This window comes from Desmodus rotundus, chromosome 1, assembly GCF_022682495.2.
Source record: "Desmodus rotundus isolate HL8 chromosome 1, HLdesRot8A.1, whole genome shotgun sequence".
In the NCBI taxonomy this organism is placed as follows: Eukaryota; Metazoa; Chordata; class Mammalia; order Chiroptera; family Phyllostomidae; genus Desmodus; species Desmodus rotundus.
In genome coordinates, this window is record NC_071387.1 from 5796600 (window position 1) to 5816203 (window position 19604).

Here is a 19604-nt window from a genome sequence, read left to right on the forward strand (position 1 = left end):
AGACAGAGCTGCTGCTGCTAACTCACAGCACAGGGTCAGATTTCAGATGCCCCAGGCTCCCTTCCCCACTTTTGTCCCACACAGGCAGAGAGCCCAAGCCCACGAGGTCCAGGCTCTACTGCCTAGCGCCCTCTGGTGGCTGCACTGGTTCGGGCCACAGGGGATCCCTGGATCTCCACAGCAGCCCCCCCTTCAGCCCCCCTCCCACGGGAGGGGGGGACTTCTACCAGAGGGTTCCAGCTACACAGTGAAGATCCAAAGGCAGGAGGCATCAGCAACCCTGGGTCTATGACCATGACAGTCCCAATGGGTGAGCACTCACTGTGGGCTGGGCTTCACTTCCCACCTCCACTTTACCAACCAGTAGGCAAAGAAGCCAGGTGGGCCCGACTCCACCTCCAGGCTGCCCTCCCCTCTGTCTCTCCAACTGCTCATCCATAGATTCCAGACCTTGTAACAGGCAAAGAGGCTCAGCCATGAGTTAAAAAATATAAAGTGCAAACACCAGCTGGATTTTATTGAGGACCTACTGAGCGCTAGGTCCTCCACCCACCTCCTTGCGTTTCCCACTAGCCAGGGAAGGGGTGGGCCCTGGCAGGTGAGGCCCAGGCTTTGAGCTGGGGGCTGGAGGGGGGGGCTGAGGCGGAGGTAGAAGGGGGTGGAGGGGCCCTGGCAGCTGGGTCCTCAGGGAGGGCAGGGCCCAGCTTGAGCCTCCCTCTGTCCCCCCATGCCAGGCCCCCCATGAGGTAGGTGGGCCGGCAGGGTAAGAGGGCCTGTGGGCCCTGCCCTTCCACGAGGAGGCCAAGGAAGGGGACCCATCTCTGGTTTCTACCAATGAAAGATGGCCCCAGAGCGCAGAGTGGCCGTGCCTGAGGTGGCAGCCAGGTCTCCAATGGCTCTACGGTTCCTGGTGGCGGCTCCTGCCACCAACCTTCAACTCTGCTCCCTGGACAGCTCTGGCCTCCTCCTAGGTACTCCTTTGGACTCACCACCTGGACCTGGTGGGACAGGGGAGGCAAGAGGAGAGAATACACCTGGAGTCGGACAATGAGAGGCAGAGACACAGAGAGTCAGAGGTGAGCAGAGACAGACAGACAGACAGAATCAGAGACAGAGAGACACTGACAGTTACAGAGAAACAGAGAGCCAGAGACAGGGAGAAAGAGCTAGAGGCAGACAGAATTGTAGAGAGCCAAAACCACAAAACAGAGACAGGATCAGAGAGGGGGAGGGAGAGAGGAGACAGGCTAAGAAGAGGAAACAGACCGGGGCAGACACAGAGCTGGCCGTGAAAGTGGAGAGAAAACTGAGGCCCACAGGGCTGGGGCCTCTTCTGAGCCCCACCCTCACCTAGAGCTCGTCCCTGGCGTGGGGACGGAGGCTGTGCCCACTGCTGCCGGCCAGGTCCAGGCGGGGGCCTCGAAGGGTCTTGTGAGAGCCGCTCCAGCTGATGAGGCGGCCACTGTCGTCGTCCCAGGGTGAGGATGTCTCCGTGTCACTGAGCCACTCAGCATCCCCCGCAAAGTGAGTGGGCTCAGCAAGCAGGGGCCGGGCAGAGAAGGCCCGCAGGTCCCGAGGCCAAAAGTGCGCTTTGTACTGCTCGCTGTGGGGTGGGGGGATGGCTTAGGGGGCTGAGGTGAGCCCCCCGATCCAGACCTCACGCTGGCCACAGCACCTCACTGCCTTCCCCACCCAGACCTCACGGCAAACATGAGGCATGGTTTCTCTCTCTCTCCCTCTCTCTCTCTCTCTCTCTCTCTCTCTCAGAGCAATGGAGAGAGAGAGAGAGATCAATGTGGGAGAGAAATACCGTACGCGCCCTGACTGGGGATCAGACCCACAACCTTTCCGACTATGGGATGACAGTCCAACCAGCTGAGCCACACCGGCCAGGGAAAGGCATGGTTTGTCTTAACCCCACTCTCCAGATGAGGAAACTGACACCCACAACAGGGAAGTCACTTAATAAAAGCCACACAGCCAGCAGAGAATCACACCTAGGTTGGCCAGAGTCCAGGGCGAGGCTGGACTCCTCGACGACTCCTTGATGACCCAGAAGAAGTACTCAGCCTGGCCAGCCTCAGCCTCCCCACCTGCCTAGCCAGGGGCATCCTACTTGCTGAGGTGGGCCTGCCCTGCCCCCACCAGAGACTCACTTGGGGTGCTGGTCAAACATGATGGGCAGGAACTCGTCCACGGGCAGCATCCGGTGCAGGGGCTGGGAGGCCAGCAGCTTGCGGGCACCAGCCAGGCTCAGGACGTACGCCAGGGTCCAGTAGGAGTACCCGGCCACCACCAGGCCTGGCAGCCCCTGCACGGCCACCTCCTCCTCGGGGTTCACCTGTTTCCGGCCGAGGTAGCTGCAGGTGACATCAAGCATCCCAGGAGTCACCGTAGGTCCTGGTGTGTCCCAGCATCCCCTCCCCCTGCCCTGTCCTCCAGGACCAGGGTGGGTGGGGGAAGGCAGGCTCCACGTAGGAGGACGCAGATCCCCAGAGGCCCGCCCCTCTCCCTCACCCCTGGGGGTGCGGGCTGCCTACATCAGGTCCCACGGAAGTTTCTCGGCCTCCACCTCCTCCATCAGCCTCTCCAAACGCCCCTTGAAGTTGCTCTGAAAGCGCACGTCGTCCTCAAACACCACGACCCGGGCCAGGCCCCTGGCAACCACCTGTGGTAAAAGGTAGGATGGGGCACTGTTCCTTAGATTCGGGATGTCCCCTTCCACCTGGCTAACACTGACACTCTCCCTGGCCTCAGTTATGTGTCACAGGCTCAGTCCTGGCCACATCCCTCAGCTGCTTCAGAGCCTGCTGGGACTCCCACTGCCTGGGGACTGAAATCCCAATGCCTCACTCACTCTGGCATTCAAGGCCCCTCCAAGTTAGACTTATGATAGCAATTGGAACCCATGCCGCACTCATTGAGTGCTACTAGATCCCGGGCCGCCGTGCCACTGCCCGTCTTCAGGGACCCTCAGGGGACAGCACACACAACGGCCCATCAGGAGACAGAGACTCAGGGAGGAGAGACCACTCGCCCAAGGACACACAGACAGGAAGTGGCGGAGCCAGGATCTGAACATGCACCTGCTGGACGCCAGGGCCTGGTCCTTACTTCTGCCTTCTGAGCTTTCCTAAAGGAAGCTGGGCTGGGCTGGGTGGGGGTGGGAAGACCCTAGCCCCCAACATCCCTAAGAAAAAGCACTTTCTGCAGCTTTTGGAAATGTGCAAAGAGCAGGAAGTCGGCTCAGTGAATGGTGCATTGCACATCATCCACCCGTCGGTTCAGAGACCGTGGAAAACAAACGGACCACAAGCGCAGACACATGTAATTTGGCTACAGCAGAAAAAAAAGCAAGGAGCACATCTGTGTGCCGCCTCCTGCAGGGAGCAGTGCCTGGGGGCCGGGGTCCAAGTGGGGGCCTCTCAGCGCCACTCACGCCCTGGCCCTGGTTAGAGGCACACCAAGGTCTCTCTTCTTCCCACCCCAAACATGGTTGATTCATTCCTGCCTCAGGGCCTTTGCTGCTACTGTTTTCTTCTGCTGAGGAGGCTCTTCTCGAGGCCTGTCAATGGTGAGGCCCACGCTGACCCCGTGCCAGGCCAGAAGTCCAGGCCAGTCCACACTCTGGAGCAGCCTGTGCCCCGCCCTCCCGTGGCAAGTGGCTTCTTTCTTGATTTCCATGGCCCCTCTGGTCCCTGAGCCCCAGGAGGGCCAGGGCTGCATTTTTCTTGTTTACCTCCGTAATATAGGGTAATATTCTCTGAGAGAATATTTCCTAGCACACAGTAGGTGCTCAACAGAGACTGTGGAATGACGGAGATGTAGGGTTGAACACACAGGAGGTTTAGAGCCGCTGGTCATCTTTGTTAATGTATTCATTCACCCACCGTGCACAGCAGGGCTGGGCACAGGGCAGTGAATGCGTTGCAGGCCGAGGGGCAGGTCCTCACCTCCTCCCAAATGGAGTAGTGGCTCAGGAAGCAGCCCACCTCGCCCTTGGTCAGCGTGCGGCCCGAGTAGGGGTCCTGGTAGCCGGGGAGCAGGTCCACGCCGAGGCTCCTCATGATACTGCTGTTGAGTGTCCTGAGGGAGACAGGCGGAACGGGGTGACGGGTGGCCAGCAGGGACCCATCCAGGGGCGCCTGGCTGGTGCATGTGGGGTCAGCCACACTGGAGTCCAGTTTGAAGGAGGTTTCAGCCTTGTTACTGCTTCATGTGGCCTGAAGCCATCAGTGACTGGGTCAGGAGAACCGTGGGACCTACCTCCGGCCGGGGGGACCCCCAGGGGAGGGGGTGGAGGCCTTGGGGGCTGCACCCCAGGATGAACATGGGGAGCATGCCAGAGGCCCAAGCAAGGTTGGATGCCCTGCGGGCAGAAGGGCTGGTGACGCGTGCAGCAAACAGTAGTGGGTGTGTGGGGCTGAGTAACCCTGGGTTCCCCTGGGGCATGGGACTGGTCTGCTCTACCCCACCCTTCAGGGACCTAAGTCCAGGATGGAGAAGAATAACCCTGATAATTATCACGAAGACACCTAAGCTTGGAACACTTACCGTGTCAGGCCCCGAACCCTCACAGACCCCTAAGAGGAAGACGCCGTGGTTCACCACGCACACGATAGGGCTGAGCGGTGGGGGCGACTTGTGGAAATCACACAGCTGCTAAGTGGCAGGGCTGGAACCCAAGCGCAGCAGCTCCAGGTCCTGGGTCTTAACCACTGCACTCTCCTCCCTCCCGTGGGCTGAGGACGGGTGTCCTGTCTTGGGTCTGTCCGCCCTGGGGCACCCTGGGACACAATTACTCAGGCCCTGTTTGAATACCTCCCAGAACAGGGAACTCACTCAACTCATTCATCTGCTCTTCCCACACCTGGGGAGCTCCAATGGACCTCGCTGCCCCCCAGCTGCCCAGGGCCCCCAGGAGCCTCACCGGCCATCCACAGCATCCACCACCTGCCCAGAGATCTCCATTTCCCAGAGCGAGCTCAGCATGCGCTCCCGGCGGTCGGGCCTGCGGGCCAGGCTGATGACAAAGACCTGGAGGAGGCAGGGGAGGTGAGGCATGGGTGCAGGGGAGGGGAGGACCCACAGGGAGAGCCCACCCACTTACTGACCCCAGTCCTGCAGGCTGAGGGAACTTACCTCATCAAACCCCATCTTGGTAGGACTCTTTGGGGGCCGGGACACATGAGCCGACACCCACATAGGGGGCCCGTCCACTGCAGAGGAAAGCACCCCCAATCATGAGTCCCTCCAGCTCTTGTCAGCAGTGACCCTGGAGTCCCAGCTCCCCCATCCCATTTCCTGCCCCCTCAGCAGAATGCCCAGCTGCCAGGGCCCTCAGAGACCACAGACTCCACCTGCCTCCATCACACGGACAGCGGGGCTGAGGCCCAGTGGAGCACGGGACCTGCATAGTCTGGGATGCGTTGGGGGTGAGGCTGGGACCCAGTGCCCAGTCAGGTGTGGGGCCTCGGAGAAGGAGCGACAGCAGCAGGTGGGCACTCCGGCCCCCAGCCCTCACCTAGCGCTTCCAGGACCAGGTGGATGAAGTTGACCCTCTCGTCCTCCAGGTCCTGGTGGGATTTCACGGGCACGTTCATGTACCCATAACGGTGCTCATTGCACACGTGGACCGAGACCCCTGCAGAGACAGGCTGCGTGAGGGCGGGCAGAGCAGGGAGGGCTCTCAGAACCCAGCTGACAGGTCCCAGGCCCGGTCCTGCCAGTGTCTCGGTGCGAGTCCTCTCTGGGACTCGGCGTCCCTACCTGTGGGATTGGAGAAAACTTGAATCAAATATAAACGTGTATATATATATATATATATATATATATATATATATATATATATACACACACACACACACACACACACACACACATATATATACATATATATATATATCTTTCTGCTGAGAATACATTTCAAATATATATATATATATATATATATATATATATATATATATTTGCTTTATATATATATATAAGCTTTCTGCTGAGGTGGTTTCTAACAGATGTTTCTAGAGCACCTGCTGGGTGCCAAGACAGACAGAGTCCCTACCCTTGGGGGCCAGGGTGATGCAGGAGCAAGCAAACTCCCTGTGACTCCAGCCAGTGACTCCGGCCACCGGAGGCCGCCTGGTGGAGCCATCACTTCATGCCCTAAGCCTCTCTCTGCCTGGTCCAGCCCTGATCCCCACACCCTCCCTTGCCCTCTCCATGCTGTCCTCCCCGGCAGCCTTGTACTCCTTCAAGACTTATCACCTTTACTGTAATTACTGATTTTCCTCTTTATCTTCCGTAGACTGTGAGCTCCTCAGAGGCAGGCGCATGGTGTCTGCGTACAAGTTAACCACATGCCCACCGTGGAGCAGAGCCTGGCCCAGAGCAGGGGCTCAATCGGTCTCTGGGGAAACGGGGCCACCAGTGACGGCGACAAGCCCACCGTCCACCAAATCCCTCCAGACCGCCAGTGAACTCACTGCGGCTCACCCTCTGCACAGTGGGGGCAATGAGAAGGGCTTTTGCGCCTTCTCACTCTTTCTCCACGTATGTGTTTCATTCGCTTTTTATACGTGGCTCTTCCCCTCCCGCATGTCTGCTCCGCAGACATCGCTAACACCCCGCGCACGGAACAGCTGATGGAGACGCTCCGTTCTCCGGCCACTCCTCACACGCTGCAGGCCCAGGTGCAGCACTTCTGGGTGAAGCTGGCTCTTCCCATTGACCTTGACCGCCAGCAGAGATGTCCAGGTCCCCCCGCCCCCGCCCCTCTGCCACCGCTCAGTACACGCCCTCCCTGAATGACACTCTACGGGGTCTTCTCCAGAACTGAACTCCAACACTTGTGTCTGCCTGGGTCTCATCTACGGCTCTTCCTCAGACCTGATCCATCTCATCCAAACCCAGACACTGTCAAGGTTCAGATCCCGTCCCGTGACCCTCTGACAGCTGCCCAGTGCTCTCAGGCTAAAGCCCACACCTGCCAGGCCTGCGCCTGCCTGTCCTGCCTCGACCTGCACCAGGCCCCCCACCCCTTACTGTACCCAGCCACTTGTCTTCTTGTGTCTCCTGCCACCTCGGGCCTTTTTTGTTTTAAATAGAGAGGAGAAGGGAGGGAGAAAGAGGGAGAGAAACATCGATAGGTTGTCTCTCGTATGCGCTCCGACTGGGGACTGAACCCACAACCCAGGCATGCATCCTGACCGGGAGTTAAACTGGCGACCCTTCACTTTGCAGGACAATGCTCAAGCAACTGAGCCACACTGGTCAGGGCTTCAAATTGACTTTAGAGAGAGAGGAAGGGAGAGAGAGAGAAACATCGATTTGTTGTTCCGCTTGTTTATGCATTCGCTCATTGATTCTTGTATGTGCCCGGACTGGGGATCGAACCCACGGCCGTAACCTGTTGGGACAACGCTCTAACCAACTGAGCTACCAGGCTGGGGCAATCCTGCCCATACTGTAGATCTCAGTCCCAAAGTCCACATCCTCCAGGACGCTTTCCCTGATTAGACCAACTTTCATCTAACCCCCGGAGCACCTACAATCAAGATGCTCTCCTTCCTGACACAGCTGTGACTGGGCTTGATGTGTGTGTCCCTTCAAATGATGGGAAGGGAGGCTCCAGGAAGGCAGGGGCTGCCTGCTTTTACTCACCGCCCTCTCCCCAGTATGTGGCACATGGTAGGTACTCCATAAATATTTGCCTGATGGAGGAATCCACGGAAGTGCCACAGGGGGGACAGCCAGAAGAAGGATCAAATCCACTGGAGTCGGGGATTCAAGAAAGGCTCCATAGGACCCAAAGGACAAACAAGAGCTAACGAGATGAATTGTGGAGCGGGGAAGGGCATGCGAAGCAGAGGGAACAGCACGTGCAAAGGCCTAGAGGCCCCCAGGGAATGATCAAGGAGAGCTTCCTCACCAGCAGCCTGACAGGAGTACGCAAAGACGATGATGTCATCGAAGGGCCAGGTGTAGTTGGGGTGAGGAGGGTAGAAGGCGAGCTGGGCTGCCCCCTCCGCCCGCAGGGACACCAGGAAGGTGGAGTGGACCATGGGGACGCGGAAGCAGCCCCGGCGCTGGCGGTTCTTGGTGGGGAAGTACTCAGCTGTGCGGCGGTAGTAGCCCTGGGGAAGGGGGCACTCTGGCCAGTGAGGGGCCCCCTCTATCCCAAGAACCCTGCTCCTTGCCGAAGCACACAGACCCCGAGGCCTCCGAGCTCTCTGCTGTCTGTGTCCTTCCTCCCACAACTCCACGTTTCCTGGGGCCCCCTCCCCGGCCTCACCTGTGGCGTGATCCCACACCAGAAGTTGGAGTAGTAGGTCTGCGAGTCCAGCATTGGGGCCGCCACAGGCAGCCCCTGCTCTATCAGAAGACGCAGTGTCTGCTTGTTGGTCAGAATGTTGTCTGTATCTGCAAACTTGGAGGAGGGGAAGGTCACAGACCCCAGCCTCGCCTGGGCTGCAGCGCCCCGGGGATTCACGAGTGAGTGGGATCCCTCCAGACTGCCAGAGACCCACAGTGGCTCCCAGAAGCCAATGGGGCCCCCTAGAGGGCCCCCACACACACTAGTAATCTGCTTCCGGACCAAGGACCTAGTATGGGGCACCGGCTCAGGAGTGGGTCCAGAGATAAGACCTGAGTTGCCGATCTAAGAACATCATCTGAGGAGTGACTTAGGGAGTAGGTCCAAAGGCCAATTCTGGGCTCGGGGTCGGGGAACTAAGCTCAGTGTGCCCTGGGACCTGTCTCAGGGATCCAGGCTTAGTCTCTAGTCTGAGCTCGAGCCCAGAGAGCAAAGCTCAACACCTGGTCTGCTTTCTGGGCAGGGTGCTAGCCTAAGAGGGGGGCTGTCACGCCAGCATTTCTGTCCGGGCCCAGGCCCAGCACAAATGGGAAGCCCCGTCACAGGCGAGGCTTTCTTACCAGGATATAGTCGGCCCTCAAGCCCCTGGCAAAGGCCAGGGCTTCCTGCTTCAACTCCATCAGAAACTGGTGCCTTTCTCTCGTCCAGTGCTTGGGACCCTCTTCATTTGGGTAGGGCCTGAGGGGTAAAGAGATGAGATGTTCCCTGGGGTACGTGCCTCCCCCTCTCTGCAGGACAGTGGACAGAGCCCTGGCCTGCAGGCTGTCCCTTCTCCTCTCTGGGTTGCAGCCGTTGCCTGTCTTCCCCCAGATCAGCACCTGGGCTCCCCCTCAGGCCTCCAGGACACGGCTGCATAGTCACTGCCCACAGCGGCCAGCCACTCCTGCAGCATCTCCGTGGTGTTGTCCACATTGTGGTCCGTGGCACACCTGGGGACACAGGAGGAAGAAGGGTGTGGCCACAGAAGGACCAAACCCCGAGGCAGCTTTGGCCTGCGGAGCACAGATGCCTGCGAGGCTGGCCGGCTCTCCTAGGAGCAGTGGCGGCAGGTGCGTTACAGAAGAGGGTCTGAGAGCAGGCAGCCAAGTCCCCGTCACAGGTCTGTGACCCCCTGTGCGATCTACGGCAAGTCCCTGTCCCTCTCTGGGCTTTACTTTCTTCCTCTGTAACTGTAAGATGCTCTGCCCAGGCTGGAACCAGCCCAGCAGGCTGAGATAACAGAACTCGGGTGCATTTTGAAAAACGCAAAGTACCTTGGCTTTGAAGGACACACCTGCCCCACGGCCTGGTCCCCTGCCTTCCTTCCTGTGTGACCACAGGTCAGCCCCTTCCCCTGAGTCAGGACTGGAGACAAGAGCTGGTGCTTCTCTCTGCCCAAATGTTGTCATAGGACTAAACGACAGTCTGAGTGTCCCTGAGAAGTGCTGATGGCCCACAGAACACAGGCCATGGAACACAGCCTCTCCTGTTCTCTCCCATGACTGAGCAAGGGTAGGGGGTTTAGCCGCGAGCCCAGGTTTTAGGTGACACTGGCCCTTTAAGCCAATTCCCCAGGAATGAAGACTAACTACGTGTCAAGTCCCTTAGGGGTGGGAACTAACAACTCCCAAGCTGTGGTAATTGTGGGCAGCTTCCCCAGGCCACAGCCCCACCCCCAGCCCGAGTCCGGTGCGTTGTGAGGACTAATTTGTCATTTCCCTCAGTTTATCCCCAACCTCAGCTTGGGGCTCCTCCCCATCCTGGCTTCCACAGACTGTGGCCTCTGACTCCAGTGCCCTATGGGGATGCCTGGGTGGGGGGCGGGGATACCAGAGAGGGACACTGCCATCAACTGGCAGGGCCAACCCTCTACAGAGAGTCTGGAACCAGCCCAGTGGGAGGGGGCAGGTCTGACTCCCCTGTAGAGCAGCCTGGAGCCCAGGGCTGACAGCACCCCCACTGCTACCCAGGAACCCCTAGTCCTGCAGATCCTGCCACCTCCGGCCCCAGGGGACGCCAGCTGTTCCTGGTCAGCTGCTCACTGCAAGTCAAGCCAACCACAGGTCTGTGGGGTTGAGTTTGGGCACTGACAGAGGAGGGGCTAGGCCCAGCCTGCGCCCAGAGGAGGCCCTGAGAGGAGGAGGAGGGGCCCGGGTGGGTGTCCTAGGGTCAGCCCAAGGCCTCAGACAGAGGTCTGTCCGCAGGGCCAAGGGGCACGGGGTGCAGCCTGGGGCTAGAGGCTGTGCAGGACTGTCTGCCAGGGGAGGAGTCTGTCTGGGTGGTGTCTGGACAGGGAGCAGATGGCCCCATGGGGCTGGGGGCAGATGCCCAGTGGGTGCCAATGCCCGGGTCTCTCACCAGAGGGCCAGCCGGGCCCGGGGGTAGTCCAGCCGCTCCAGAGCGCCCAGGTAGTGGGGCAGCGAGTGCTCGGCATTGCGGGCCAGGATGGCAATGACTACGACGGGCGGCGGCGGCTCCGCGACGCCCGTGACCTGGAGCGGTGGCCCCAGCAGAAGCAGCAGCTGGAGCAGCGGGGCGGCGGGGGCAGCGCGCATGGCGGGCGCTCGGGCTGCGGCGGCGGCGGCCCCCGGGGCTCCTGGCCCTGCCGAGGGGAGTGGGCGGTGCGGCCCGGCCGGGGCGGGGCCCGGGGACGGGGTGGAGCCCAGGCGGCCCGGAGGGGGGTGGGGGAAGCGTACCCCCCAAAGTAGTCTCCCACTTCCCAGCCTTATACGGTGATTTGCAAGTGTCCTCTCCTCGGCCAGAGGCATCGGAGGGCCGGGGCCCGGAGACCCACCCCAGACGCGACCCGGGAGCAGCTCCCTCCTAGCTGCATGCCGGAGGCGGGAAGGAGGAAAGAGGGGCAAGTCGGGGGTGACGGCGTCTGCGAACACTCCACTCCAAATCCCTGAGCGTGCAGGCCCCGGGAACCCGCTTCACCGAGCGCCCGAGGCCCGAGAGTCCGGGTTCGCCGGCCCTGCGTCTGACTCTCGGACCTCAGCCGCCTACCCCGCAGGGCAGGATTGAGCCCTCGGCCCGGCCGGGGCTCCCCAGCGCCGCCGCCGTCTCCCGGGCGCCCTCTGGCGCGTCCAGACGGAACTTCGTCCAGCCGCGAGTCGACTCTTGGGCCTGAAAGCAAGACCAGCTCCCGGGGCGCGGAGGGGGTCCTCCTGACCTGGGCGCGCCGTCCCGCTGCGGTCCGAGCCCGGAGTCCCCCGCGCGTCATCGTCCTCGCTCCTGTCGCCGGCACCTGTCCTGCTTCGACCCTTTGAGAGAGCAAAATCCACTCTTAGACTGAGTGCAGAACTAGGAGGCACCACACAGCCCCTCGGGCGGATCCCAGACCCCTTTCAAGGCAGGAGATACATCCTTCCCTGGGGCAGCGTTGGGGTCCCAGGACCGGCTAAGATGGAATGGGGTCTCCAGCCTCTCTTAGGAGAGGGCAGTAAAGGGGAGGGGCTTGGAGGCACCAGCGGTGGGTTCCGGCTGGATGTCTGCTACCCACCTGAGGCAGGCCACTTTCCCGAAACTTCGGGCCCTCATTTGGACCGGGTTGCAAGGATGCCTTGAAGTTTTCATCTTCAAGATGAATCTTGAAGAATTCCTGAGGCCGGAAGACAGGACTGGGGAGGAAGCCAGGCTCCCCTTCATTCACCGCCCCCACCGCCCACCAGAGAGCCTTCTTTCCTAGGACACCTTTGGGTCTCCCTTCAGCCTCTTCCCAGGGTCTGGGAGGAGGGCTAAATCTATACACACTGTCTCCACTGGGAGGGGAAAGAGTGGGGCCCAGCAAGGAATGGACTTGCCTAATGATGGAGCAGGTCGCTGGCCTGGCTCCAAAGCTTCCACCAGGTCCAGTGGAAGCTTCCCTCCAGGTGGGACCACTTCCTGCCAATGGCCCTGCAATGGAAGGCCTCAAGTCTCTCCCTGAATTTTTTTTTTTAAGATTTTATTTATTTAGCCCCGGCTGGTGTGATTCAGTGGACTGAGTGTCAGCCTGCGGACCATGAGCACTGCTGGTTCGGTTCCATAGTCAGGACCCATGCCTGGGATGAGGGCTGGGGAACCGTGAGAGGCAACCACATGTTGATGTTTCTCTCCCTCTCTTTTCCCCCTCTCAATAAATAAACAAAATCTTTTTTTTTAAGATTTTAAAAAAAATCTGCCACACCCCCTACTGGGGACCTGGCCCGCAACCCCTCCCTGATACTTTTCGAATAAAATGGAAGCCATCACCTGGGAACTCTCATTCCCAGCTCCTGCCCCCAAGCCAGCCTCTGGTCTCACCGCCTGGTGTAATGGAAGAGGCACCCCCTCTTCATGATGGAACTACCCTGGGCTCCAAATGCCAACCATCCCCTTGCCCTTCCTGGATGGCCAACCTCCCTCTCTTCTGGATCCTTCCTTTGACATTCCAAAGGACTTCACTCTCCCCCGACTTCAAATACTAAACACCCAGCTGCCTGCGGGGGCCCCAACTGCAGCCCTCCCTGCAAACTTCTTGGAGGGGATTCTGTGCTTTGCTCCCTCATCTCCGTGCAGAGCTTGACACAGGCCAAGGCTGCCCCAGCCCTACTGCTCCTGCTAAGACCAGCATCCTCCTGGCCACTCCCCTCACCGGGTGCTTCCTCCTCACCCAGGAAGGCGGCTGACCTCATGGACTACTTCCTCCCTGTTTCTGGAAAACTGACATGCACCTCTACTGCCCACCGAGATCCACATTCCATCTGTCCAAAAGAGAGCCTCCGCCTTTTCCCCAAACCTGCTCCCATTCTGCTGGCCTCTCACCTCTAGCGAATGGCACCTCCACCCACCCAGCCCCTCAAGGTGGAGACCTGGGCGTCACTGATAACAAACCCCTCTTCTCTCAGCCCAGTCCATCACCTCATCCTCCTCAACCTCTCCTGCACGCGGCCACCTCTTCCCTTAGGTACCGTCACTTGCCTGGCTCAGGGCATCAGCACCACTCACCGGGGCCCCTGCACCACCCAGCTCCTCCCGGCCCCTGGCCTTCTCCCTGGAAACCATTCTGCACTCAGTGGCCCTTTCTAAAATGCCTGACATTAACAGTCATGACGGGGTGGGGTGGGGACTGCCCATGGCCCTCAGCAAAGAGCTCAAACCCCCCAAGGGGCAACGAGGCCCTGCGTGGGCTGCCTGACTCTTCAACTCCTCTGCCCTCTCCTTCCACCTGATCTTCTGCTCCAGGCAGATTGGACTATGTACGGTTTCCAGAAAACTCCATGCTGTAGGACCTTCCCACATCCTTTTTTCTTGTTGTTCCTCTGTGTGAACTGGTCTTTCTGGCCAACTCCTATAGGCCCTTCGGTCTCAGCCTAAACTTCTTTCCTCTGGCAAGCTGTCCCCAATGTCGTGTCTAAGGGACATAGCCCTACACGGCATCCCATGTAACCCCATTCACTCAGCAGCTTTCACGGAACACGCCAGGTGCAAGCAGAGCTCTAGGTAACGGGGTGCACAAAGCAGACCACCTCTGTTCCCTGGGCGCCCGCATGCTGGCGTGATGAGACAGGCAGGAAACAGCGCGTGATAAATGAATAGGAAGTTTCAAAGAAAGTACATGTTAGGGCCCTGGCTGGGGTGGCTCAGTGGATTGAGCACCGGCCTGCGAACCAAAGAGTCTCCATTTTGATTCCCAGCCACGGCACATGCCTGGGTTGCGGGCCAGGTCCCCAGTAGGGGGCGTGCAAGAGGCAACCACCCATTGATGTTTCTCTCCCTCTCTTTCTCCCTCCCTTCCCCTCTCTAAATAAATTAATTAAAAAAAAAAAAGTACACGCTAGGAACAAAATATATGAAGTTACAAAAAACAGAGAGCAGCTGGGGGTGGGAGGTGTGTCGAGGGGTCAGTGAAAACATCGCAGAGCCTAAGGGGAGCCAGGCAAGGAGAGTTCTGGCGGAACACTGTTCCCGGCGGAGGGAGCAGGTGGGGCCAGTGTCGTGTGGCGGGAATAAGCCAGGGGGCCTGGGTCGTTGAAGTGAAGTGAGCCAGGGGAGTATGGTAAGAGGCAAGGACCACCTAGGACCTTAAAGCTACAAGAAGATACTGAATTTTTTAAAGTGCAATGCAAAGCTCTCGCTGTGTATCTCAGTTGGTCAGAGCGTCATCCTGATACACCAAGGTCGTGGGTTTGATTCCAGGTCATAACACAAATACAAATCAACCAATGAATGCATAAATAAGTAGAACAACAAATCAACTTCCCCCTCTCTTCCTCTCTCTCTCTCTCTAAAATCAATTAAAAAAAAACATTTTTTTTGCCCTGGCTGGCGTGGCTCAGTGGATTGAATGCCTGAGAATCAAAAGGTCCCTGGTTTGATTCCCGGTCAGGGCACATGCCTGGGTTGCTGGCCAGGTCTCCAGTTGGGGGCGTGCGAGATGCAATCAGCTGATGTTTCACTCACACATCCATGTTTCTTTCCCTCTATTCTCCCTCCCTCCCCTCTCTCTAAAAATAAATAAATTAAATCTTTTAAACAAACAAACATTTTTTTACACTGCAATGAAAGGATATTGGAGGAGATAACCAGAGGAGTGAAATGATTTGTCTTCAAAAGGCTGCTCTGGCTACAGCTCAGAGGGAGGACCACGGGGGCCGCGGATGGAAGGCGGGAGGCCCTCATACAGGGGTGACGTAGATCAGGGGAGCAGATGTGGGAGCTGCGGAGAGGAAGCAGGGTGACCCACAGCGTTTGCAGCCGGCTGCTCGGCAGGCTAGTTACTGAGTGAGGAAGACCCGAGAAGGTGGAAGATGAATTGGGTTCTGTTCTGGACCTTATTTCAAGCTGCCTTTTAGACTTCCAGGTGGGAAGATCACATGCCAGACCTGCTGGGCTGTGAGTTCTGAAGCAGGGGCCTGTCCTCCTCCATCACCATTTTCTAAAAATATTTTTTAAATTTATTTTTAGAGAGAGAAGAAAGGAGGGAGAAAGAGAAGGAAACATCAATGTGTGGTTGCCTCACATGCTCCCTACTGGGGACCTGGCCCGCAACCCAGGCATGTGCCCTGACTGGGAATCGAACAGGCGACCCTTTGGCGTGCAGGCTGGCGCTCAATCCACTGAGCCACACCAGCCAGAGCTTCCATCACCATTTTATCCCTGGCCCTGGAGCAGGGCCAGTCGGCCAACAGGAAGATGATGAGGTCACTGTGTAGGTGGGCTGATCAAGCACCTGCACCCCACTTACACTCATGTGTTTTTTGCCCCCAAATAGAATAAGACATACTCTACAAAGGTAATACTGGGCCAAATTCACAGCAATTCTAAAGCAGTGCTTCTCCAGGTATGGTCCCTGGATCAGCCAGCATCAGCGTTACCTGGAAATTGCTAGAAATGCCAGTTCCTAGGCCCTCCCCACCCCTATCGGATCAGAACTCTGGGAGTGGAGGTGAAACCAGATCTCCTTCCTGGAGACCTGCAAGCAGGCTAATGTTTGAAGCTGCTCTCCCATGGGGCTTATGGCCTTGTTCTCCAGGTTGTGCGGGACACATGCCTCGAAAACACTGGGCCCATGTCTCTGGATAGGACACAGTCCATCCTGGACCAACATCTCTCTGAGAGCCAGGTTTCTCCCCCCCCAGCATCTTCACTCCCATCCTTCAGCCACTGTAGTTCTGGCTACAGCCAGGTGGTGGCACCAGCGCCTTAGGCTTCACTCTGGCATCAGGAAATGAGAGACCCCAGAAGAACTGTTTCGCTCCCCAGGACCTTCTTCCAGATGGAAGCCTAAGCTCCTAGACCTGCCCACTGGCAAAGGCTCTGCAGGGTGGCCTTCATAGGAAGAGGGGTGCTGAGGGTGGCACACCCAAGGGAGGGCCAACCCCCTCTTCCTAGAGATTAGGAAGGTGGGCTGGAGGCCCCCTTGGTCAGAGAGACATTAGGGGTGTCTGACCTGCAGGACTTGGGGGTCAAGAGCCCGGACAGGGGGCTCTAGTCCAGTGGACTCTGGCCACACTCCCATTAACCCTCTGCCTACCCTACCCAACCTCACATGAGGTCTCAGGTGCCGCTTCCCTGCCAGTGGGTGGGGTGGCCTGGAGGTACCCCAGGGCCCCAACAGGGCCGCAGCATTGGGGGTCCCAAGCAGATTGGGAACGGGGCCCACAGCTGGGAGGACACTTGGATGGAGCTCTTTCTTACCAGCTGCCAGCTTCACATCGCCTGGGTTGGGGGCTCTCTGGGCCCCTGTCCTGCTTTGGAGCCAAGGAAGCCCAAGATCCTGGCCAGAGGACGAGCCCACACCCCACTCCTGGTCCTGGGTGCAGCGTGGCGAGTAGGAGTCTAGGAGCCCCGCCTGGGCTCCCTCCCACCTCAGGCTCCAAGCCCGGTCTCCAGAGGACTTAGGGCTGAGCACAGGCTTGCCCCCCATCTGCTCCTCTGCCTCCCATCTTTCCTATTTGAGGGGAGACAGAGCTGCCCAAATCCTGCAGGAGTCCCCCTACCCTCTCCGCTGAGACCTAGCCTACCTCGGTCTCTCCTCCAGAAATCTGCCCCCATGCCCTTATCTCCCCTGGTCCCACCCAACACCCACATCCAGACGACTCCCTCTTGGCCAGGACTTCCTCTCTCAGGACCCAAGATGAGGAGCTGCCCTCTGAGGCTCTGCCTCCGTCCTCCTGCAGGAGGCTGGGGCAAGGCCAGCTGTTTTCCATGGATAGCCAGCTGTTTTGCCCATCAGGAAGCAGTGCTGGCTCCTCTGCTAAAACCGTTGCTGTGGCTGGGCTGCAGCGTGGCAGCCGGGCTGAGCCAGGGCCTGGGAGCTGTTAACTCCTCTGGGCCCAGGCAGCCCCCTCCCTGCACCCCTGCCGCCCATCCCTTCTGCCTCCCCCTGAGCCCCGCAGGGGTGCCTCCTCACAAGACTTCTAGAGACCCCAAGAAGACCAAGCATTGCTATTCCCACCCACATGGACAACTGCTACCTCTCTCCCCTCCCCACAACAGAGCCTTGTCCTCAGGTGACCCCAGGTGAGAGGAAGGGTCAAAGGGATAACCGTTACCACATTTGGAACAATAACAACAGCTGTCACCAAATGACTGCTGTGTGCCAGGCACCCTGCCGAGGTGTATGATGTGACTTAATTTTCACAACCCTGGGAAGTAGGGAATATTTTCTTTTCTTTTCTTCTCACCCAAGGACATTTTTTCATTGTTTTTAGAGAGAGAGAGAGGGAGGGGAAGGGGAAGGGAGACAGAGACAGAGAGAGAAACATCCATTGATTGCTTTCTTGTACGCACCCTGACCAGGGATCCAACCCACACCCTGGGTGTGTGTGCTGACTGGGAATTGAACCCGCGAACTTTTAGTCTATGGGACGACGCTCCAACCAACGGAGCCACACTGGCCAGGGCAGTAGGAGGTATTTTCATTTCACAGATAAGGATACTGAGGTGTGGGAATCTAAGTCAGTTAGCCAAGCTCACAAAGAGTTGGGGTTTGAAACTGGACTTCCTGCCTCTCTCTGGCCGGCCCTGGTGGCTCCAGAATCACTGTTGGTGTTGCTATTTAACTTTCCTTGAGCTCCTCACCCCAGGCTTTCTTTCCCTGGTCTGGGCCTCAGTAGCACCATCCAGGGAATGGGAAACTGAGGGGTGCAATTGTCTCCGCCACCAGCTCCTGCAGGCCGAGTTGGGAGCTGTGCCAGGCTCGAGTTCCACACCTTCCAAGTATTTATTAGCAGATTATTCCTCTTGGTGGCGGCAGTCAGCCTGGGCTCAGATCCCGGCTCTGCTGCTTCCTGGCAGCCTGACTTTGGGCACAGACTTTACGTTGCAGAGTCTTGGTGTCCAAAGCTGGAAAACAGATATAAGAATGTACCTGCTGCGTCCTCAGTTTTGTTGGGAAAAGGACGAGATAACGCAGGTAAAGTGGTTAGCACAGTATCCAATGCGGAGAAAGCAGGAGGGAATGTGACCCCTTCCTATTATGATCATTCACCACAACCTGGAAGGATCGGCATGGCCCACCACGCTGCACCCTGGCGCCCAGCACGGAGCTGGCACATAGGAGGGCTCGGTAGTTACTTTGTGAATGTATGAATCCTGATACAGTGGTACCTGCATGGGGACAGCAGGCTGCTCAAGAGCACAGTTACCAGGTGGAGCTATGGGGACCCCAAGGCACCCCGTTGTTAACTCCTGCATCCCTACAGCCTTCCTTCCTGAGGCTGGACCCTGGTCTGGTGGAAGGAGAGGAGGGACAAGGGAGTGGGGACAATCCCAGGGCTGAGACAGCCCAGAAGGTGACTGGGCCATGGCTGGGTGGTGTCCCAGGGTCTGGGAACGACCCCTCAGGATGCAGTGACCCGTGCTCTCCCCCTTTGTCCCCTCCCCCTGCCCACCATGGGTCAGCTCCCGGGTCCCAGCCTAGACATCTGGAACTGGGGCAGACAAAGGGCTGCAAGGAGGGACAATAACCTTCTGTCCATTTTCAGATGCCGGGCCGGGCCTGGCCAGGGCTGGGGGCCGGAGCCCCGGCGAGGCGGTGCCAGGCCCCCCGTGGGCAGCGGACAATGTTGGCAGTGATGGAGAGGAGGCATTTCAAAGCGTTTTGTTCCCACTGACCCCCTCCCCACCACATCTCGACCCAGCTCGGGCGAGGCCCCAGCCCCACCCCCAGCCACCCAGGCCCCTGCTCCAGGCGGCTTGGGGACTGGCCACATTCTTGACCTCAGGGGAAAAGTTTAGACTCTTCGCGCCCTGGGCAACAATAACAGTGTCACAGAACTGATTTAGGAGCAGCACTTACCATCACAAAGCGGCAGACAAAGAGCCAGGGCTGAGAGTGTGCAGGGGCTCCAGCCTGCGGCTCCGAGCTCTGCTCACTTCTCTCCCGGGCTCTGCCTGGGGGACTGGGTGCCAGGCCCTGACCTTGGGCATGCCGGAGGAGGACTGGAGGTGGGGAAGGGGTGAGGGAGAAGAGAGAGATCCCAATGGGAATGGGGGGGTGGGGCCAAGGGGCTGAGAACCGCTTCCTGCTCCACCACCAATTTGCCATGTGACCCTAACAAGACCCCCCACTCTGGGCCTCAGTGTCCCCATCTGTAATAAGGAGGCTAAACTGTAAGGCCAGAGACCGCAGGCTCAGACCTTGCAGGCAGAAGTGTGTCCACCACGATGATGACAGTGATAAGGATTTGCTGTTGTGATCTGAACACGTGGGGGCCAGGCTCTGTAACCACTAACCCTGTTCTGGCCTTCAACCATTTTTAACTATGATGGAGAGCCCTCGAGG

At 58.5% G+C, this 19604-nt stretch overlaps 1 protein-coding gene across 2 annotated transcripts; it reads right to left on the minus strand.

Annotated features, from left to right (window-relative positions):
- Window positions 1-491: 491 nt before the first annotated feature.
- Window positions 492-11358, minus strand: CERCAM (cerebral endothelial cell adhesion molecule). 2 transcript variants are annotated; one of them, XM_024562506.3, is made up of 13 exons: window positions 10712-11358; window positions 9193-9303; window positions 8935-9052; window positions 8294-8428; window positions 7931-8135; window positions 5525-5644; window positions 5143-5219; window positions 4931-5037; window positions 3954-4086; window positions 2541-2668; window positions 2157-2360; window positions 1351-1603; window positions 492-998 (listed from the first exon to the last, which is right to left on the minus strand). In XM_024562506.3, the coding sequence occupies exons 1-12, from the start codon at window positions 11119-11121 to the stop codon at window positions 1351-1353; spliced, it is 2001 nt and encodes a 666-aa protein (XP_024418274.3). In that variant the 5' UTR covers window positions 11122-11358; the 3' UTR covers window positions 492-998. The 2 variants fall into 2 exon arrangements, with proteins under 2 accessions (XP_024418274.3, XP_053776026.1); XM_053920051.1 differs by lacking the exon at window positions 9193-9303.
- Window positions 11359-19604: the final 8246 nt, after the last annotated feature.